The sequence below is a fragment of the Salmo trutta genome, chromosome 17 (genome assembly GCF_901001165.1).
Source record: "Salmo trutta chromosome 17, fSalTru1.1, whole genome shotgun sequence".
Lineage (NCBI taxonomy): Eukaryota > Metazoa > Chordata > Actinopteri > Salmoniformes > Salmonidae > Salmo > Salmo trutta.
The window spans coordinates 1,852,526-1,874,237 of record NC_042973.1 but is presented as its reverse complement, the minus strand read 5'-3'; the positions used below and the strand labels follow the sequence as shown (position 1 = coordinate 1,874,237).

The window sequence follows — 21,712 nt, the reverse complement described above, 5'->3', positions numbered from 1 at the left end:
CCCTGCTCAAGAAAGCACATATACATGCCCGTCTGAAGTTTGCCAATGAACATCTGAATGATTCAGAGGACAACTGGGTGAAAGTGTTGTGGTCAGATGAGACCAAAATGGAGCTCTTTGACATCAACTCAACTCGCCGTGTCTGGACGAGGAGGAATGCTGCCTATGACCCCAAGAACACCATCTCCACCGTCAAACATGGAGGTGGAAACATTATGCTTTGGGGGTGTTTTTCTGCTAAGGGGACAGGACAACTTCACCACATCAAAGGGACGATGGACAGGGCCACGTACCGTCAAATCTTGGGTGAGAACCTCCTTCCCTCAGCCAGGGCATTGAAAATGGGTCGTGGATGGGTATTCCAGCATGACAATGACCCAAAACACACGGCCAAGGCAACAAAGGAGAGGCTCAAGAAGAAGCACATTAAGGTCCTGGAGTGGCCTAGCCAGTCTCCAGACCTTAATCCCCCAAAAAATCTGTGGAGGGAGCTGAAGGTTCGAGTTGCCAAACGTCAGCCTCAAAACCTTAATGACTTGGAGAAGATCTGCAAAGAGGAGTGGGACAAAATCCCTCCTGAGATGTGTGCAAACCTGGTGGCCAACTACAAGAAACGTCTGACCTCTGTGATTGCCAACAAGGGTTTTGCCACCAAGTACTAAGTCATGTTTTGCAGAGGGGTCAAATACTTATTTCCCTCATTAAAATGCAAATCATTTTATAACATTTTTGTCATGCGTTTTCCTGGATTTTTTTGTTGTTATTCTGTCTCTCACTGTTCAAATAAACCTACTATTAAAATTATAGACTGATAATTTCTTTGCAAGTGGGCAAAAGTACAAAATCAGCAGGGGATCAAATACTTTTTCCCCCCACTGTATATATACAGTGTTGTAACGATGTACAAATAGTTAAAGTACAAAAGGGAAAATAAATAAACATAAATGTGGGTTGTATTTACAATGGTGTTTGTTCTTCACTGGTTGACCTTTTCTTGTGGCAACAGGTCACAAATATTGCTGCTGTGGTGGCACACTGTGGTATTTCACCCAGTAGATATGGGAGTTTATCAGAATCGGGTTTGTTTTCGAATTCTTTGTGGGTCTGTGTAATCTGAGGGAAATATGTGTCTCTAATATGGTCATACATTTGGCAGGAGGTTAGGAAGTGCAGCTCAGTTTCCACCTCATTTTGTGGGCAGTGTTGCACATAGCCTGTCTTCTCTTGAGAGCCAGGTCTGCCTACAGCGGCCTTTCTCAATAGCAAGGCAATGCTCAATGAGTCTGTACATCTCTCTCTCCCGTCTCCGTCTGTCTCTCGTCTCCATCCGTCTCTCCCTCTCTCTCCATCTGTCTCTCCCTCCCCGTCTCCATCTGTCTCCCTCTCTCTCTCCCCCGTCTCCATCTGTCTCTCGCACTCTCCCCGTCTCGCTCTCTTCCCGTCTCTCTCTCTCCCACTCTCTCTTTCTCTCCGTCCTCTCTCTCTTTTCCTCTCTCTCTCTCTCTCTCTTTTGACAGTGTTGTGTTGGCCAGTCAAGGGAGTGCAGACAGGCAGCATCTAAATACAGTTAAAGTCGGAAGTTTACATACACCTCAGCCAAATACATTTAAACTCAGTTTTTCACAATTCCTGACATTTAATCCTAGTAAAAATTCACTGTCTTAGGTCAGTTAGGATCACCACTTTATTTTAAGAATGTGAAACGTCAGAATAATAGTAGAGAGAATGATTTATTTCAGCTTTTATTTCTTTCATCACATTCCCAGTGGGTCAGAAGTTTACATACACTCAATTAGTATTTGGTAGCATTGCCTTTAAATTGTTTAACTTGGGTCAAACGTTTTGGGTAGCCTTCCACAAGCTTCCCACAATAAGTTGGGTGAATTTTGGCCTGTTCCTCCTGACAGAGCTGGTGTAACTGAGTCAGGTTTGTAGGCCGCCTTGCTCGCACACGCTTTTTCAGTTCTGCCCACTAATTGTCTATAGGATTGAGGTCAGGGCTTTGTGATGGCCACTCCAATACCTTGACTTTGTTGTCCTTAAGCCATTTTGCCACAACTTTGGAAGCATGCTTTGGGTCATTGTCCATTTGGAAGATCCATTTGCGACCAAGCTTTAACTTCCTGACTGATGTCTTGAGATGTTGCTTCAATATATCCACATAATTTTCCTACCTCATGATGCCATCTATTTTGTGAAGTGCACCAGTCCCTCCTACAGCAGAGCACCCCCTCAACATGATGCTGCCACCCCCATGCTTCACGGTTCGGATGGTGTCCTTCGGCTTGCAAGCCTCCCCCTTTTTCCTCCAAACATAACGATGGTCATTATGGCCAAACAGTTCTATTTTTGTTTTATCAGACCAGAGGACATTTCTCCAAAAAGTACGATCTTTGTCCCCATGTGCAGTTGCAAACCGTAGTAGGGCTTTTTTATGGCGGTTTTGGAGCAGTGGCTTCTTCCTTGCTGAGCAGCCTTTCAGGTTATGTCGATATAGGACTAATTTTACTGTGGATGTAGATACTTTTATACCTGTTTCCTCCAGCATCTTCACAAGGTCCTTTGCTGTTGTTCTGGGATTGATTTGCACTTTTCGCACCCAAGTACGTTCATCTCTAGGAGACAGAACGCGTCTCCTTCCTGAGCGGTATGACGGCTGTGTGGCTGTGTTTATACTTGCGTACTATTGTTTGTACAGATGAACATGGTACCTTCAGGCATTTGGAAATTGCTCCCAAGGATGAACCAGACTTGTGGAGGTCTACCATTTTTTCCTGAGGTCTTGGCTGATTTCTTTTGATTTTCCCATGATGTCAAGCAAAGAGGCACTGAGTTTGAAGGTAGGCCTTGAAATACATCCACAGGTACACTTCCAATTGACTCAAATGATGTCAATTAGCCTATCAGAAGCTTCTAAAGCCATGACATAATTTTAGGGAATTTTCCAAGCTGTTTAAAGTCACAGTCAACTTAGTGTATGTAAACTTCTGACCCACTGGAATTGTGATACAGTGAATTATAAGTGAAATAATCTGTCTGTAAACAATTGTTGGAAAAATGACTTGTATCATGAACAAAGTAGATGTTCTAACCGACTTGCCAAAACTATAGTTTGTTAACAACAAATTTGTGGAGTGGTTGAAAAACGAGTTTTAATGACTCCAACCTAAGTGTATGTAAACTTCCGACTTTAACTGTTTCATCTCATTTGAATTTCCAAAATATAATTTAATTTGAACTAAAACAATTATGTTCAAACTCAGTCATTTGTTAACCTCTTTGTTCTGATCAGATTTCTGTTTTCAGCAGATCTACAAATGGTTAGTAATGGTTAGTAATGGTTAGTAATGGTTAGTAATGGTTTGTAATGGTTTGTAATGGTTAGTAATGGTTTGTAATGTTAGAAATGGTTTGTAATGGTTTGTAATGTTAGAAATGGTTTGTAATGGTTTGTAATGGTTTGTAGTAATTTGTAAGTCGCTCTGGATAAGAGCGTCTGCTAAATGACTTAAATGTAAATGTAATGGTTAGTAATGATTAGATAATAGTAATGATGATAGAAATGTTAATGTTTGTAATGGTTAGAAATGGTTAGAAATGGTTAGAAATGGTTAGAAATGGTTAGTAATGGTTAGTAATGGTTAGAAATGGTTAGAAATGGTTAGTAATGGTTAGTAATGGTCAGGAAGTGGTGGGGTATTAGATAGCTACTAAAGCCATTTAGAGCAGGCAACTTAGATGGTGTTTATGGTAACAGACTGATGTAACATTACAGTTAAGAAAATAAATGCTGCTGCTGTCCAGGGAACCCTTAGTATGAGTCCCAAATGGCCCCTATTCCCTACATAGTGCACTACTTTTGACCAGAGCCTTATGGTGTGCACTAATAAAGGAATAGTATCAGGAGGATGTTTTGATGAACTCTGCCAGGTAACAGGAAGAGAATCAGGGACTGTCTCATACAACACACACCACAATACAGTGACACCACGGCGCAGAGACACCACGGCACAGAGACACCACAGCACAGAGACACCACGGCACAGAGACACCACGGCACAGAGACACCACGGCACAGAGACACCACGGCACAGAGACACCACGGCACAATGACACCACAGCACAATGACACCACAACGACACCACAGCACAATGACACCACGGTAGTAACATCACGGTGCAGTGATACCACAGTAGAGTGACACCACAGTAAAGTGACACCAGAGTGAAGTGTAGGGAAGACAGATTCCTATCAGTGGCTGGCTTGTTGGTTTTAGGGGGTGTCAGTGTAGGGTGACTGAAATATAAAGAGAGAATTCAAAAGAATTCGAAAACAAACCCAATTTTGATAAATTCCCATATCTACTGGGTGAAATACCACAGTGTGACATCACAGCAGCAAGATGTGTGACCTGTTACCACAAGAAAAGGTCAACCAGTGAAGAACAAACACCATTGTAAATACAACCCATGTTTATTTATTTTCCCTTTTGTACTTTAACTATTTGCACATCGTCACAACACTTTATATAGACATAATATGACATTTGAAATGTCTTTATTCTTTTGGAACTTTATGAGTTTTATTGTTTATTTAACTTTTGTTTATTATCTATTTCACTTGATTTGGCAATATTAACATATGTGTCCCATGCCAATAAAGCCCTTGAAATGAAATTGAGAGAGAGAGAGAGTCACGGATGTCGTATGAAAGAGACCAAGGGGCAGCGTGCGTATCGTTCCACATCTTTTATTTCTATGTGAAACTATGCAAGACAGACAATAAACAAAAACAACAAACCGTGACGAAGAGGTGCTACATGCATAACCTCAAAATAATCTCCCACAAACACTAGTGGGAAAAACAACAACTTAAATATGATCCCCAATTAGAGACAACGATGACCAGCTGCCTCTAATTGGGAATCATACGAAAACCCCAACCTAGAAAAAATAACCTAGAACACAACATAGAAATAAATAAACTAGACAAAACCCCCCAGTCACGCCCTGACCTACTCTACCATAGAAAAATACGAGCTCTCTATGGTCAGGACGTGACAGAGAGAGAGAGAGATGAGTTGCCTTGGTTACTGTTCTCTCTCTCCCTCTGCTACCAGTTAGCTAGTCTTGACTGTATCTGAGTTGCCTTGGTTACTGTTCTCTCTCTCTCCCCCTCTCTCTCTGCTACCAGTTAGCTAGTCTTAACTGTATCTGAGTTGCCTTGGTTACTGTTCTCTCTCTCTCTCTGCTACCAGTTAGCTAGTCTTAACTGTATCTGAGTTGCCTTGGTTACTATTCTCTCTCTCTCTCTGCTACCAGTTAGCTAGTCTTAACTGTATCTGAGTTGCCTTGGTTACTGTTCTCTCTCTGCTACCAGTTAGCTAGTCTTAACTGTATCTGAGTTGCCTTGGTTACTGTTCTCTCTCTCTCTCTGCTACCAGTTAGCTAGTCTTAACTGTATCTGAGTTGCCTTGGTTACTGTTCTCTCTCTGCTACCAGTTAGCTAGTCTTGACTGTATCTGAGTTGCCTTGGTTACTGTTCTCTCTCTCTCTCTCTGCTACCAGTTAGCTAGTCTTAACTGTATCTGAGTTGCCTTGGTTACTGTTCTCTCTCTGCTACCAGTTAGCTAGTCTTGACTGTATCTGAGTTGCCTTGGTTACTGTTCTCTCTCTCTCTCTCTGCTACCAGTTAGCTAGTCTTGACTGTATCTGAGTTGCCTTGGTTACTGTGCTCTCTCTCTCTCTGCTACCAGTTAGCTAGTCTTAACTGTATCTGAGTTGCCTTGGTTACTGTGCTCTCTCTCTGCTACCAGCTAGCTAGTCTTGACTGTATCTGAGTTGCCTTGGTTACTGTGCTCTCTCTCTCTCTGCTACCAGTTAGCTAGTCTTGACTGTATCTGAGTTGCCTTGGTTACTATTCTCTCTCTCTCTCTCTGCTACCAGTTAGCTAGTCTTGACTGTATCTGAGTTGCCTTGGTTACTGTGCTCTCTCTCTGCTACCAGCTAGCTAGTCTTAACTGTATCTGTGTTGCCTTGGTTACTATTCTCTCTCTCTGCTACCAGTTAGCTAGTCTTAACTGTATCTGAGTTGCCTTGGTTACTATTCTCTCTCTCCCTCTGCTACCAGCTAGCTAGTCTTGACTGTATCTGAGTTGCCTTGGTTACTGCTCTGTCTCTCTCTGCTACCAGCTAGCTAGTCTTAACTGTATCTGAGTTGCCTTGGTTACTGCTCTGTCTCTCTCTCTGCTACCAGTTAGCTAGTCTTAACTGTATCTGAGTTGCCTTGGTTACTGTTCTCTCTCTCCCCCTCTCCCTCTGCTACCAGTTAGCTAGTCTTAACTGTATCTGAGTTGCCTTGGTTACTGCTCTGTCTCTCTCTGCTACCAGCTAGCTAGTCTTGACTGTATCTGAGTTGCCTTGGTTACTGTGCTCTCTCTCTCTCTGCTACCAGTTAGCTAGTCTTGACTGTATCTGAGTTGCCTTGGTTACTGTTCTCTCTCTCTCTCTCTCTCTCTCTGCTACCAGTTAGCTAGTCTTGACTGTATCTGAGTTGCCTTGGTTACTGTTCTCTCTCTCTCTCTCTGCTACCAGTTAGCTAGTCTTGACTGTATCTGAGTTGCCTTGGTTACTGTTCTCTCTCTCTCTCTCTCTCTCTGCTACCAGTTAGCTAGTCTTGACTGTATCCAAGTTGCCTTGGTTACTGTTCTCTCTCTCTCTCTCTCTCTCTCTCTCTGCTACCAGTTAGCTAGTCTTGACTGTATCTGAGTTGCCTTGGTTACTGTTCTCTCTCTCTCTCTCTGCTACCAGTTAGCTAGTCTTGACTGTATCTGAGTTGCCTTGGTTACTGTTCTCTCTCTCTCTCTCTGCTACCAGTTAGCTAGTCTTGACTGTATCTGAGTTGCCTTGGTTACTGTTCTCTCTCTCCCTCTGCTACCAGTTAGCTAGTCTTAACTGTATCTGAGTTGCCTTGGTTACTGCTCTGTCTCTCTCTGCTACCAGCTAGCTAGTCTTGACTGTATCTGAGTTGCCTTGGTTACTGTTCTCTCTCTCTCTCTGCTACCAGTTAGCTAGTCTTGACTGTATCTGAGTTGCCTTGGTTACTGTTCTCTCTCTCTCTCTGCTACCAGTTAGCTAGTCTTGACTGTATCTGAGTTGCCTTGGTTACTGTTCTCTCTCTCTCTCTGCTACCAGTTAGCTAGTCTTGACTGTATCTGAGTTGCCTTGGTTACTGTTCTCTCTCTCTCTCTGCTACCAGTTAGCTAGTCTTGACTGTATCTGAGTTGCCTTGGTTACTGTTCTCTCTCTCTCTCTGCTACCAGTTAGCTAGTCTTGACTGTATCTGAGTTGCCTTGGTTACTGTTCTCTCTCTCTCTCTGCTACCAGTTAGCTAGTCTTGACTGTATCTGAGTTGCCTTGGTTACTGTTCTCTCTCTCTCTCTGCTACCAGTTAGCTAGTCTTGACTGTATCTGAGTTGCCTTGGTTACTGTTCTCTCTCTCTCTGCTACCAGTTAGCTAGTCTTGACTGTATCTGAGTTGCCTTGGTTACTGTTCTCTCTCTCTCTCTCTGCTACCAGTTAGCTAGTCTTGACTGTATCTGAGTTGCCTTGGTTACTGTTCTCTCTCTCTCTCTGCTACCAGTTAGCTAGTCTTGACTGTATCTGAGACTTTATGAAACTAATGTTTTTGCATATTTTCAGTGTGGAGCCTGTCTGTGTTTAGGGGGTAATCAGGCTAATCAATTCTAAATGCCACTAGTCATTTGAAAAGTAGGGACGTCACTAATGTTAGTTACCACAGCCACAAAGTTGAAAGCCTGTGTTTCTATAATTTCACTGACTAAATTCTGTTTTTAAACTTAACCCTAAAAGCACATTTTTGTTTTCGTGAATTTTTACGATATATCGCCAATTTTGACTCTCTGGGCTGCGGTAACTAGGTGTCAACCGCAAAGTAACCTAAGCGAAAAATAACGCAAAAATGTAATTGAAATTTATTCCAAAACTACAGCTCAATGTTGGAATACATATTTCCCTACTTCAGTCAACCAGTCCATTTGAAATTTGTAATAAAACGGTTGTGATTTGACAAGGACTGTAACTTGTATCCCATCAGTTAGATAGGTTTTTATTTCTGTTGGCGCACACAGCGCGTCTCCGTAGAGCGACCGGGACACACTGAGCGAGTGAACCGGAGAGGAACGGGAATTCAGGGAGCTGCACGTCTTGGTTGTTCCGCAAATGCACAAATGGAACACTAGAGTCAAATCAAATTAACGTTGTCTTCAAGACAACATTTCAACCAAATAGTTGTACAGTATAAATAAAATAAAAAAATAAAAAAAAAGATTTAACCTTTATTTAACTAGGCAAGTCAGTTAAGAACAAATTCTTATTTTCAACGACGGCCTAGAAACAGACGGCCTTGTTCAGGGGCTGAACGACCGATTTTGACCTTTTACCTGGTCGATCTAGCAACCTTTGGGTTAGTGGCCCAACACTCTAACCACAAGGCTGCCTGCCGCCCCCTTGTTAAACATGGGGGTCTGACGTCCGTCCGGGGACTCATCCTTAGTCAATAAGTATTGTTTTAGAGGCTGACTGGCAGGGAAAGTGGAGGTGTAAAATAAAAATGACTTTCCTTTGTAGTTTGAACAGCATTAAGGTTCCAAAATTGGTCACGTTATAGATTTTGAGAATAGTAAACTCTTAGTTTATGAATAGTAAACTCTTAGTAAACTCTTAGTTTATGAATAGTAAACTCTTAGTAAACTCTTAGTTTATGAATAGCAAACTCTTAGTTTATGAATAGCAAACTCTTAGTTTATGAATAGCAAACTCTTAGTTTATGAATAGCAAACTCTTAGTTTATGAATAGCAAACTCTTAGTTTATGAATAGCAAACTCTTAGTTTATGAATAGCAAACTCTTAGTAAACTCTTAGTTTATGAATAGTAAACTCTTAGTAAACTCTTAGTTTATGAATAGTAAACTCTTAGTAAACTCTTAGTTTATGAATAGTAAACTCTTAGTAAACTCTTTTAGCTTGTAGTCATAGATTGGTGTGGTAGACAGAATGTAGACCTAATCATAATAATTGTTGTATGATTGTGTAGTATACACTATGTGTATACACTATGTGTATACAGTATGTGTATACTACACAGACTAGTGAGGTCACAAGTACAGACTTGCCGAGAGAGTTCGGCAAGGTCGTAGCTGTGGACTTTGACTGTGGGTAAGCTCTCTCTCTCTCTTTCAAGACAGTCTTCTGCTCTTAAAGTGAAAGCTAAGCTCTTTCTCCCATACAACCTAGTCTACATTTATATTGAGAAAATAAATATGAATTGAATCTGTGATCCCGTGTTATCATGTTGAATAGAAATAGGGCACTACATTCAGTTCTGGGATAATTGCATGCATTGTCAGCATCTGACATTGTGCTTTGATATGCAGATTGTATTTCCTGTCTTAATGTGACCTCTATAAAAAAAGGTGCCAGGCTAGTCTGCTACATCAGGGCTGTGGAGAGGAGAGCACACAAGAGGCTACGTCCCAAATGCACCCTATCCACTACATCAGGGACCCCTAACAGGAGTGCACTGTAAAGGGGGTAGGGTGCCATTTTAGGACACAGCCAGAGACAGACAGACAGACAGACAGACAGACAGACAGACAGACAGACAGACAGACAGACAGACAGACAGAGAGAGACAGACAGACAGACAGAGAGAGACAGACAGACAGACAGACAGACAGACAGACAGACAGACAGACAGACAGACAGACAGACAGACAGACAGACAGACAGACAGACAGACAGACAGACAGAGAGAGACAGACAGACAGAGAGAGACAGACAGACAGACAGAGAGAGACAGACAGAGAGAGACAGACAGAGAGACAGAGAGAGACAGAGAGAGAAAGAGACAGAGAGAGACAGATGACCTCTGAGGAAGGCCCACATCCCACCATGCTCTAAACTACCACCAATAGAGGACGACTGTTTCAATTCACACTGAGATAGTGGCTGTATACTGAAATATCTGTCTCGCTCTCTCACACACACGCTCATATCTGACATTTATTGCCATAATTATTGAAGCATTTGGTGAGTGTGTGTGTGTGTGTGTGTGTTGCTGTGGATCTGTGTGCTGCAGGGCTGTGCCTGTCTGTTGGTGATTTGAAACCTAATGACACCATACTGTGTTGTTGATTACCATCTACTCCCCTACACGTCTGTTACCATGACGACGAGGACCACAGACAACGCCATTCGCTCCCCCGCATATCTGTTACCATGACGACGAGGACCACAGACAACGCCATTCGCTCCCCCGCACATCGGTTACCATGACGACGAGGCCCACAGACAACGCCATTCGCTCCCCCGCACATCTGTTACCATGACGATGAGGACCACAGACAGGGTGTCTGCCAAATGGCACCTTATTCCCTATTTAGAGCACTACTTTTGTCCGTAATGGATTCAGGCCAAACCCCTCCGTTCTGCAGCCCGTTGAGTTGGAACAATAAACTCACAATCACTTTGTCTTGCCTTCCTGTTCGTTTGATATGCAACAGTAGTTAGTTAGGACTCGTCAAGCATGTTACAGTTAAGTTCAAAGGGCAGTAAAATTAAAGTGTTAATGTTTGCCAAGACACTCAACACTGCTCAACGATTGGCTCGTGCCATTCACATCCTGTGTGTTGTGTAATAACAGAATATGGATCGTTAGGGCACTGGCACCATATTGTTTTGGATAGACATCATGATTTCCGATTGATGGGTTTTTGTTTTCAAACAGCTTAGTTCCCACTTCCCAGTGATTGTATTGTTTGATATTATAATAATAATAATAATAATAATAATAATACAAATAGACAAAACAAGACAAAGAGAGGGGTGGGCTCAAAGAAGGTAAAGAGTGTGATGAATCAGAGCACGGGGAGGGTTGGGATATGAACCCGGTTTAGGGTAGGGGTCAGGGGTCAGATGCTGCTCAGTATTGTGAAGAGAGGAGTGTCTTAGTAGTGTGTTTCTATGCTTGTGTGTGTGTGTGTGTGTGTGTGCTTGTGTATGTGTGTGTGTGTGTGTGTGTGTGTGCTTGTGTGTGTGTGTGCTTGTGTGTGTGTGTGTGTGGGGGGGGGGGGGGGGGGGTTCAAAGAGGTGGGGCTTTAGGAGGGACTGAAAGATTTGTGATGGACTCTGAGTCACGGATGGCTGGAGCGAGGGAGTTACTGGAGAAGGCTTGGACCTGGGGATGACAAGGTGTCCTGCTGTGGTGGAATGGAGTGAGCTTGTGACTTGGTAAGGGAGAAGAAGGTTTGAGAGGTAAGGGGGGGGGACAAGGTGGTGAAGGGCGGTGTACGTCAGAAGGAGGATCTTGTAATCGATGGGAGACAAGGAGACAGAGTTTTGAACCACTTGGAGTTTCTGTAGGGAGTTTGAGCTGATGACGGGGAATAGTGAGTTGCAGTACTCAAGACAGGAGGAGAAGAACGCATTTATGAGGGTTTCAGCGGCAGTTATTAATGTCAAATTCTACCTGTCAGAAGGCAATGTTAGTTACAGTTGAAGTAGGAAGTTTACATACACCTTCGCCAAATACATTTAAACTCAGTTTTTCACAATTCCTGACATTTTATCCTAGTTTAAATTCACTGTCTTAGGTCAGTTAGGATCACCACTTTATTTTAAGAATGTGAAACGTCAGAATAATAGTAGAGAGAATGATTTATTTCAGCTTTTATTTCTTTCATCACATTCCCAGTGGGTCAGAAGTTTACATACACTCAATTAGTATTTGGTGGCATTGCCTTTAAATTGTTTAACTTGGGTCAAACGTTTCGGGTAGCCTTCCACAAGCTTCCCACAATAAGTTGGGTGAATTTTGGCCCATTTCTCCTGACAGAGCTGGTGTAACTGAGTCATGTTTGTAGGCCTCCTTGCTCGCACACACTTTTTCAGTTCTGCCCACACATTTTCTATAGGATTGAGGTCAGGGCTTTGTGATGGCCACTCCAATACCTTGACTTTGATGTCCTTAAGCCATTTTGCCACAACTTTAGAAGCATGCTTGGGGTCATTGTCCATTTGGAAGACCCATTTGCGACCAAGCTTTAACTTCCTGACTGATGTCTTGAGATGTTGCTTCAATATATCCACATAATTTTCCTACCTCATGATGCCATCTATTTTGTGAAGTGCACCAGTCCCTCCTGCAGCAAAGCACCCCCACAACATGATGCTGCCACCCCCGTGCTTCACGGTTGGGATGGTGTTCTTCGGCTTGCAAGCCTCCCACTTTTTCCTCCAAACATAACGATGGTCATTATGGCCAAACAGTTCTATTTTTATTTAATCAGTCCAGAGGACACTTCTCCAAAAAGTACAATCTTTGTCCTCATGTGTAGTTGCAAACCGTATTCTGGCTTTTTTTATGGCGGTTTTGGAGCAGTGGCTTCTTCCTTGCTGAGCGGCCTTTCAGGTTATGTCGATATAGGACTCGTTTTACTGTGGATATAGATACTTTTGTTCCTGTTTCCTCCAGCATCTTCACAAGGTCCTTTGCAGTTGTTCTGGGATTGTTTTGCACTTTTCAAACCTTCATGCCAGGGTAAGACTACACGAAACACAGACCTTATTTTAAGTGTTTCTAAAATCCCCTATGGGAAAAATTTATGTTGGAAAAACAATTGGAACCATTTCCTTGTTTGACCGCTAGGTTTTATGGGTATTATGACTCATACTGTGGTGCTCTATATCAGCATTATTTTCAAAACGTGGTTTGGCAGAACCACACTAACACTGGAACAGCAGAACCACACTAACACTGGTACGGCAGAACCCACACTAACACTGGTACAGCAGAACCCGGTACGGCAGAACCCACACTAACACTGGTACGTCAGAACCACACTAACACTGGTACGGCAGAACCCGGTACGGCAGAACCACACTAACACTGGTACGGCAGAACCCACACTAACACTGGTACGGCAGAACCACACTAACACTGGTACGGCAGAACCCAGTACGGCAGAACCACACTAACACTGGTACGGCAGAACCCACACTAACACTGGTACGGCAGAACCCACACTAACACTGGTACGGCAGAACCACACTAACACTGGTACGGCAGAACCCACACTAACACTGGTACGGCAGAACCACACTAACACTGGTACGGCAGAACCCACACTAACACTGGTACGGCAGAACCCAGTACGGCAGAACCACACTAACACTGGTACGGCAGAACCACACTAACACTGGTACGGCAGAACCCAGTACGGCAGAACCACACTAACACTGGTACGGCAGAACCACACTAACACTGGTACGGCAGAACCCGGTACGGCAGAACCCACACTAACACTGGTACGGCAGAACCCACACTAACACTGGTACGGCAGAACCACACTAACACTGGTACGGCAGAACCCGGTACGGCAGAACCCACACTAACACTGGTACGGCAGAACCACACTAACACTGGTACGGCAGAACCCACACTAACACTGGTACGGCAGAACCCACACTTTTGAGAACTGCCATAATGATGACACTGAGCTGTAATTGTAATGATGCATCTATTAAAAGAGATTCCACTAGTTCATGTCCAGTATGAAAGAAGTTTGAGGTAGTTTCTCAAGTCAATGTCTGTGGCTATCTGCTAACATGCTTATAGATAAACATAGACTTCCAGTCATTGCGCTAATGCTAGTTAGAGGTAGTTTCGCAAGCCAATGCTAACTATCGTTAGTGCAACGACTGGAAGTCTGTGGGTATCTGCTAACATGCTAGTTAGAGGTAGCCAATGCTAACTATCGTTAGTGCAATGACTGGAAGTCTGTGGGTATCTGCTAACATGCTAGTTAGAGGTAGCCAATGCTAACTATCTTTAGTGCAATGACTGGAAGTCTGTGGCTATCTGCTAACATGCTAGTTAGAGGTAGCCAATGCAATGACTGGAAGTCTGTGGGTATCTGCTAACATGCTAGTTAGAGGTAGCCAATGCTAACTATCGTTAGTGCAACGACTGGAAGTCTGTGGGTATCTGCTAACATGCTAGTTAGAGGTAGCCAATGCTAACTATCGTTAGTGCAATGACTGGAAGTCTGTGGGTATCTGCTAACATGCTAGTTAGAGGTAGCCAATGCTAACTATCTTTAGTGCAATGACTGGAAGTCTGTGGCTATCTGCTAACATGCTAGTTAGAGGTAGCCAATGCAATGACTGGAAGTCTGTGGGTATCTGCTAACATGCTAGTTAGAGGTAGCCAATGCTAACTATCGTTAGTGCAACGACTGGAAGTCTGTGGGTATCTGCTAACATGCTAGTTAGAGGTAGCCAATGCTAACTATCGTTAGTGCAATGACTGGAAGTCTGTGGGTATCTGCTAACATGCTAGTTAGAGGTAGCCAATGCTAACTATCTTTAGTGCAATGACTGGAAGTCTGTGGCTATCTGCTAACATGCTAGTTAGAGGTAGCCAATGCAATGACTGGAAGTCTGTGGGTATCTGCTAACATGCTAGTTAGAGGTAGCCAATGCTAACTATCGTTAGTGCAACGACTGGAAGTCTGTGGCTATCTGCTAACATGCTAGTTAGAGGTAGCCAATGCTAACTATCGTTAGTGCAATGACTGGAAGTCTGTGGGTATCTGCTAACATGCTAGTTAGAGGTAGCCAATGCTAACTAGAGTTGCTAAATACTTGACGTGTATCCCCTGTTGAGTTACACGTGTAAAAGCCCAGGGAGCAGAACATGTGGATGATGATGTGGAAAAACAACTCACCGGATCAGCTGGTCCACAGAACTCCCTAAAGGTCTTCGGTGCATCAGTCCCTCTGATCTCCAGGGCCATGCAGGGTCCAGAACATAGCTCTGCCACCATGCTCTGTTAGAAAGACTCACAACAGTTAGCTTAACTGCATTGGAGTTACATTGACTTCCATAGTTTTTTTTGGAGTTAGAAAATGCTAATATTAGCGGTTGGTGGCAGTGGCTTGGTATTGGCCATATATAGTCTGCTTTTGAGCCACACCACTAAAGCGTGGATTGCCGGTAAGGAGGCAAAAATACCTTGAACGCAACTAATATATATAAAATCAATTTCAACCATATCAAAACCTGCATATTTAATGTTTAAATAGGGTGGCTTGAGGCACGTTGTGAGAGAGAGAGCCTCACAGACAGGTAGGTAGGAGCTGAGAAGGAGAGAGAGCCTCACAGACAGGTAGGCAGGAGCCGAGAAGGAGAGAGAGCCTCAGACAGGTAGGCAGGAGCTGAGAAGGAGAGAGAGCCTCACAGACAGTTAGGTAGGAGCTGAGAAGGAGAGAGAGCCTCACAGACAGGTAGGTAGGAGCTGAGGAGAGAGAGAGAGAGAGCGCCTCACAGCACAGCACAGCACAGACAGGTAGGTAGGAGCTGAGAAGGAGAGAGAGAGCCTCACAGACGGGTAGGCAGGAGCTGAGAAGGAGAGAGAGAGAGAGAGAGAGCCTCACAGACAGGTAGGCAGGAGCTGAGAAGGAGAGAGAGAGAGCCTCACAGACAGGTAGGTAGGAGCTGAGAAGGAGAGAGAGAGAGAGAGAGAGAGAGAGAGAGAGCCTCACAGCACAGCACAGACAGGTAGGTAGGAGCTGAGAAGGAGAGAGGGAGAGAGAGAGAGAGCCTCACAGACAGGTAGGTAGGAGCTGAGAAGGAGAGAGAGCCTCACAGACAGGTAGGCAGGAGCTGAGAAGGAGAGAGAGCCTCACAGACAGGTAGGCAGGAGCTGAGAAGGAGAGAGAGAGAGAGGGGGAAAGAGAGAGAGGGGAAGAAAGAAAGAAAGTGTGAGAGAGAGAGAGATAGAGGGAGGTAGGTAGGAGCAGAGAAGGAAACCATGGCAACAAGACAGCGAGCCTGGCTGAGCCTGATGCTGGGGCTATGGCTGTAGTGGGCTCCCTAGACCCACCAGCCTGTTAACCAAATCACAGCTGCTCTGAGGAAGCTCTCACAGGCTCCTTTTGATGGGTTTAAAACAGGCACAAGTCTGTGCACTGAAGGTCAAATCAAATCACATTTTATTTGTCACATGGTGAAATACAACAGGTGTAGTAGACCTCACAGTGAAATGCTGAATACAACAGGTGTAGTAGACCTCACAGTGACATGCTGAATACAACAGGTGTAGTAGACCTTACAGTGAAATGCTGAATACAACAGGTGTAGTAGACCTCACAGTGAAATGCTGAATACAACAGGTGTAGTAGACCTTACAGTGAAATGCTGAATACAACAGGTGTAGTAGACCTCACAGTGAAATGCTGAATACAACAGGTGTAGTAGACCTCACAGTGAAATGCTGAATACAACAGGTGTAGTAGACCTCACAGTGAAATGCTGAATACAACAGGTGTAGTAGACCTCACAGTGAAATGCTGAATACAACAGGTGTAGTAGACCTCACAGTGAAATGCTGAATACAACAGGTGTATTAGACCTCACAGTGAAATGCTGAATACAACAGGTGTAGTAGACCTCACAGTGAAATGCTGAATACAACAGGTGTAGTAGACCTCACAGTGAAATGCTGAATACAACAGGTGTAGTAGACCTTACAGTGAAATGCTGAATACAACAGGTGTAGTAGACCTCACAGTGAAATGCTGAATACAACAGGTGTAGTAGACCTCACAGTGAAATGCTGAATACAACAGGTGTAGTAGACCTCACAGTGAAATGCTGAATACAACAGGTGTAGTAGACCTCACAGTGAAATGCTGAATACAACAGGTGTAGACCTTACAGGCTCTAACCAACAGTGCAGTTCAAGAAATAGAGTTAAGAAAATATCGTTAGCATTTAGTTAGCATTCTCTATGAGGATTCTTTAGTAGTTGTTAGCATTTTGGTAAGTGAATTTTAAATATTAGTACTTTTTAAATAAATACCTGCAGTCAACTTGTGCACTAGGTAATAGATAAAGCAGATTGCGTTAATCATTTTGCCGCTTTCAATGAGCGTGACACTAATCCGGACGTTTCTAAGAAATCCCGCTACGCCCTCTGACGAACCATCAAACAGGAATTGAGTCAATACAAGACCAAGATCAAATCGTACTACACCGGCTCTGATACTCGTCAGATGTGGCAGGGCTTGCAAACTATAACGGATTACAGGGAAACCCAGCCGCGAGTTGTCCAGTGACGCGGGCCTACACGACAAGTTAAATACGTTCTATGCGCACTTTGAGGCTAGCAACACTGAACTATGCATGAGAGCACCAGCTGTTCCGGATGACTGTGTGATCACGCTCTCCGTAGTAAGACCTGTAAAACAGGTTAACATTCACAGACGGATTACCAGGACGTAGACTCAGAGTATACACTGACTAGCTGGGGAAGTGTCTTCACTGACATGTTAAACCTCTGCCTGACCCAGTCTGTAATACCTACATGTTTCAAGCAGACCACCATAGTCCCTGTGCCTAAGAACGCCAAGGTAACTTGTCTAAATGACTATCGCCTCGTAGCGCTCACATCTGTAGAAATGAAATGAAATGCTTTGAAAGGTAGGTCATGGCTCATATCAACACTATCAACCCGGAAACCCCGGACTCACTCCAATTCGCATACCGCCCCAACAGATCCACAGATGACGCGATCTCTATTGCCACTCCACACTGCCCTTTCCCACCTGGACAAAATTAACACCTACGTGAGAATGCTGTTCATTGACTTGAGCTCAGCGTTCAACACCACTGTGACCTCCAAGCTCATCACTAAGCTAAGGACCCTGGGATTAAACACCCTCCCTCTGCAACTGGATCCTGGACTTCCTGACGGGCCGCCTCCAGGTAGTGATATTGGTAGGAAACAACACATCCGCCACGCTGACCCTCAACACGGGGTTCCCTCAGGGATGCATGCTTAGTCACCTCCTGTACTTCCTGTTCAACCACGACTGCACGACTCATACACCATCATTAAGTTTACAGACGACACGACTGGGGTAGGCCTGATCACCAATGACGATGAGACAGACTACAAGGAAGAGGTAAATAGCACCCTATTCCCTATGGCACCCTATTCCCTATGGCACCCTATTCCCTATGGCACCCTATGCCCTATGGCACCCTATGCCCTATGGCACCCTATTCCCTATGGCACCCTATGCCCTATGGCACCCTATTCCCTATGGCACCCTATGCCCTATGGCACCCTATTCCCTATGGCACCCTATTCCCTATGGCACCCTATTCCCTATGGCACCCTATTCCCTATGGCACCCTATTCCCTATGGCACCCTATGCCCTATGGCACCCTATTCCCTATGGCACCCTATTCCCTATGGCACCCTATTCCCCCATGGCACCCTATTCCCTATGGCACCCTATTCCCTATGGCACCCTATTCCCTATGGCACCCTATTCCCTATGGCACCCTATTCCCTATGGCACCCTATTCCCTATGGCACCCTATTCCCTATGGCACCCTATTCCCTACGGGCACTGGTCAAAAGTAGTGCACTTTCTGGTCCACCAGCCACATTCTTTGGATTTGTTAAAATGAACTGCTTCCAGATGCTCTATGTGACCACCTGCCAATGTGGCTGGTAAGAATAGACATTCTACCAGCCAATGGCTAAATATACCAGCATTTAGCTGGTGTTAATTTCCCACCTTGTTTGGGAACGCAATCTGCATCTAGGAACAGAGATCAGATCACAGCAGTCTAAATGGTGATGTGTTTGGTTTCCAAAGCAACGGACAAGGTCTCCTACCCTCAACACCTCTGGCAACAGACAGACTTCCAGGGGTGAGAATGGGAAGGATACATATACAAAATGTCTACCTAGAGCTAAGGTATATTCATTCTCTGTATAACTACCATGTATCAAGTGAGTAAAACAAAACAGCATCTAAGATAAAATAGACATTGCCTCAGCATGTGGTATAGTAGAATACAGCTGTCAGCATTCAGGGCTCGAACCACCCAGTTTATACTAGAATATAAATTGCCTGTGTGCTTGTGCAAAGGTGTGACTTCACGCAGTGGTATGAATAATTAGCATATTTACATAGTTAACACTTCTAAACTGTGTTGAAATGTAAAAAATCTTTCATACTCACAGGGTACTCGGTCACAACCCCTTTGTAAACTTCCAGGAATTCCTCTGCATTGGCCCGGTCCATGTTAAACTGTGAGTAGAGAAGTCAGAACTATACAATCAGTAACTGACTGGCATCTCAAACATATACAAAAAAACGAATAACAAAAAAACGGACTTGATTTGAGTTGAAACGTATAAATGTGTCACTTGAGATCGTTTTCAAATGACTTGTGTGAATGTGGAGTGGTAAATGTGGTAATGTTTAGATAGTTAAATGAGTTAACACTGGTCATGATCTTTATCTGTAGAGGACATTTTGTTTCAGCGTTTCTTACAGCCACACCAATTCCTACTAGAAAGATCTAGAACTCCCTGCCTCTCTCAGAGCTTCATACATAATGCATTTACAAAACCAGATGGTTGACAAGGGATGAACATGTCTATGATCAGCAGGTCAGACTGCAGATGAGACGTCGACTACGAATCAGACCGCTGTTCATTCTGTCTGGTTTATAGTACCATTAGGGCTGTGACGGACTTGGAATTTGAGGTTACGGTAATTGGCCATGCCAATGTACACGATCGCCGCCATTTTTTATTGTTGTTGAATATATAATCTTCTTTCTTTTTTTTAATACAGGTCCAATTTCGACGCACAAAACAATTCAAACTAAGTCAGATGGGTTTTCTGCCATTTTGTTTTTAAATATTTGCATAAAGTACCAGAACCTGCTGTTGGGGCCATTCAATGGCAGTGGCGTTGACATATGTTCTTCACAGAGAGGCCGTAATGAGAGACGTAATGTAGCCTAACCTACTGAAAACAGGCCTTTTACCAGATTAAATTAAATCACATTTTATTAGTCACATACGCCGAATACAACAGGTGTAGTAGACCTCACAGTGAAATGCTGAATACAACAGGTGTAGTAGACCTCACAGTGAAATGCTGAATACAACAGGTGTAGTAGACCTTACAGTGTAATGCTGAATACAACAGGTGTAGTAGACCTTACAGTGAAATGCTGAATACAACAGGTGTAGTAGACCTCACAGTGAAATGCTGAATACAACAGGTGTAGTAGACCTTACAGTGAAATGCTGAATACAACAGGTGTAGTAGACCTCACAGTGAAATGCTGAATACAACAGGTGTAGTAGACCTCACAGTGAAATGCTGAATACAACAGGTGTAGTAGACCTCACAGTGAAATGCTGAATACAACAGGTGTAGTAGACCTCACAGTGAAATGCTGAATACAACAGGTGTAGTAGACCTCACAGTGAAATGCTGAATACAACAGGTGTAGTAGACCTCACAGTGAAATGCTGAATACAACAGGTGTAGTAGACCTCACAGTGAAATGCTGAATACAACAGGTGTAGACCTCACAGTGAAATGCTGAATACAACAGGTGTAGTAGACCTCACAGTGAAATGCTGAATACAACAGGTGTAGTAGACCTCACAGTGAAATGCTGAATACAACAGGTGTAGTAGACCTCACAGTGAAATGCTGAATACAACAGGTGTAGTAGACCACACAGTGAAATGCTGAATACAACAGGTGTAGTAGACCTCACAGTGAAATGCTGAATACAACAGGTGTAGTAGACCTCACAGTGAAATGCTGAATACAACAGGTGTAGTAGACCTCACAGTGAAATGCTGAATACAACAGGTGTAGTAGACCTTACAGTGAAATGCTGAATACAACAGGTGTAGTATACCTCACAGTGAAATGCTGAATACAACAGGTGTAGTAGACCTCACAGTGAAATGCTGAATACAACAGGTGTAGTAGACCTCACAGTGAAATGCTGAATACAACAGGTGTAGTAGACCTTACAGTGAAATGCTGAACACAACAGGTGTAGTAGACCTCACAGTGAAATGCTGAATACAACAGGTGTAGTAGACCTTACAGTGAAATGCTGAATACAACAGGTGTAGTAGACCTTACAGTGAAATGCTGAATACAACAGGTGTAGTAGACCTCACAGTGAAATGCTGAATACAACAGGTGTAGTAGACCTCACAGTGAAATGCTGAATACAACAGGTGTAGTAGACCTCACAGTGAAATGCTGAATACAACAGGTGTAGTAGACCTCACAGTGAAATGCTGAATACAACAGGTGTAGTAGACCTTACAGTGAAATGCTGAATACAACAGGTGTAGTAGACCTTACAGTGAAATGCTGAATACAACAGGTGTAGTAGACCTTACAGTGAAATGCTGAATACAACAGGTGTAGTAGACCTTACAGTGAAATGCTGAATACAACAGGTGTAGTAGACCTCACAGTGAAATGCTTACCTACGAGCCCTTATCCAACAATGTAGTTTTAAAATACATATATGAGTAAGAATAAGAAATAAAAGTAACAAGTAATTAAGGAGGAGCAGTCAAAATATACAGGGAGGTGCCGGTACAGAGTCAATATGTGGGGCACCGGTTAGTCGAGGTAATATGTACATGTAGGTAGAGTTATTAAAGTGACTATGCATAGATGGTAACAACAGAGAGTAGCAGCGGTGTAAAAGATGGGGGGGGCAATGCAAATATTCTGGGTAGCCATTTGATTAGCTGTTCAGGAGTCTTATG

General features: G+C 43.7%; 1 protein-coding gene across 1 annotated transcript in view; it reads right to left on the bottom strand.

Annotated features, from left to right (window-relative positions):
- nme7 (NME/NM23 family member 7) overlaps positions 1-21,712 on the bottom strand; it is a gene marked incomplete in the record, with an annotated part of 93,265 nt that overhangs the window by 26,616 nt on the left and 44,937 nt on the right. The window contains 2 exon segments of the mRNA XM_029695372.1: positions 14,809-14,910; positions 19,125-19,193. Coding sequence (XP_029551232.1) covers positions 14,809-14,910; positions 19,125-19,193 — 171 coding nt within the window.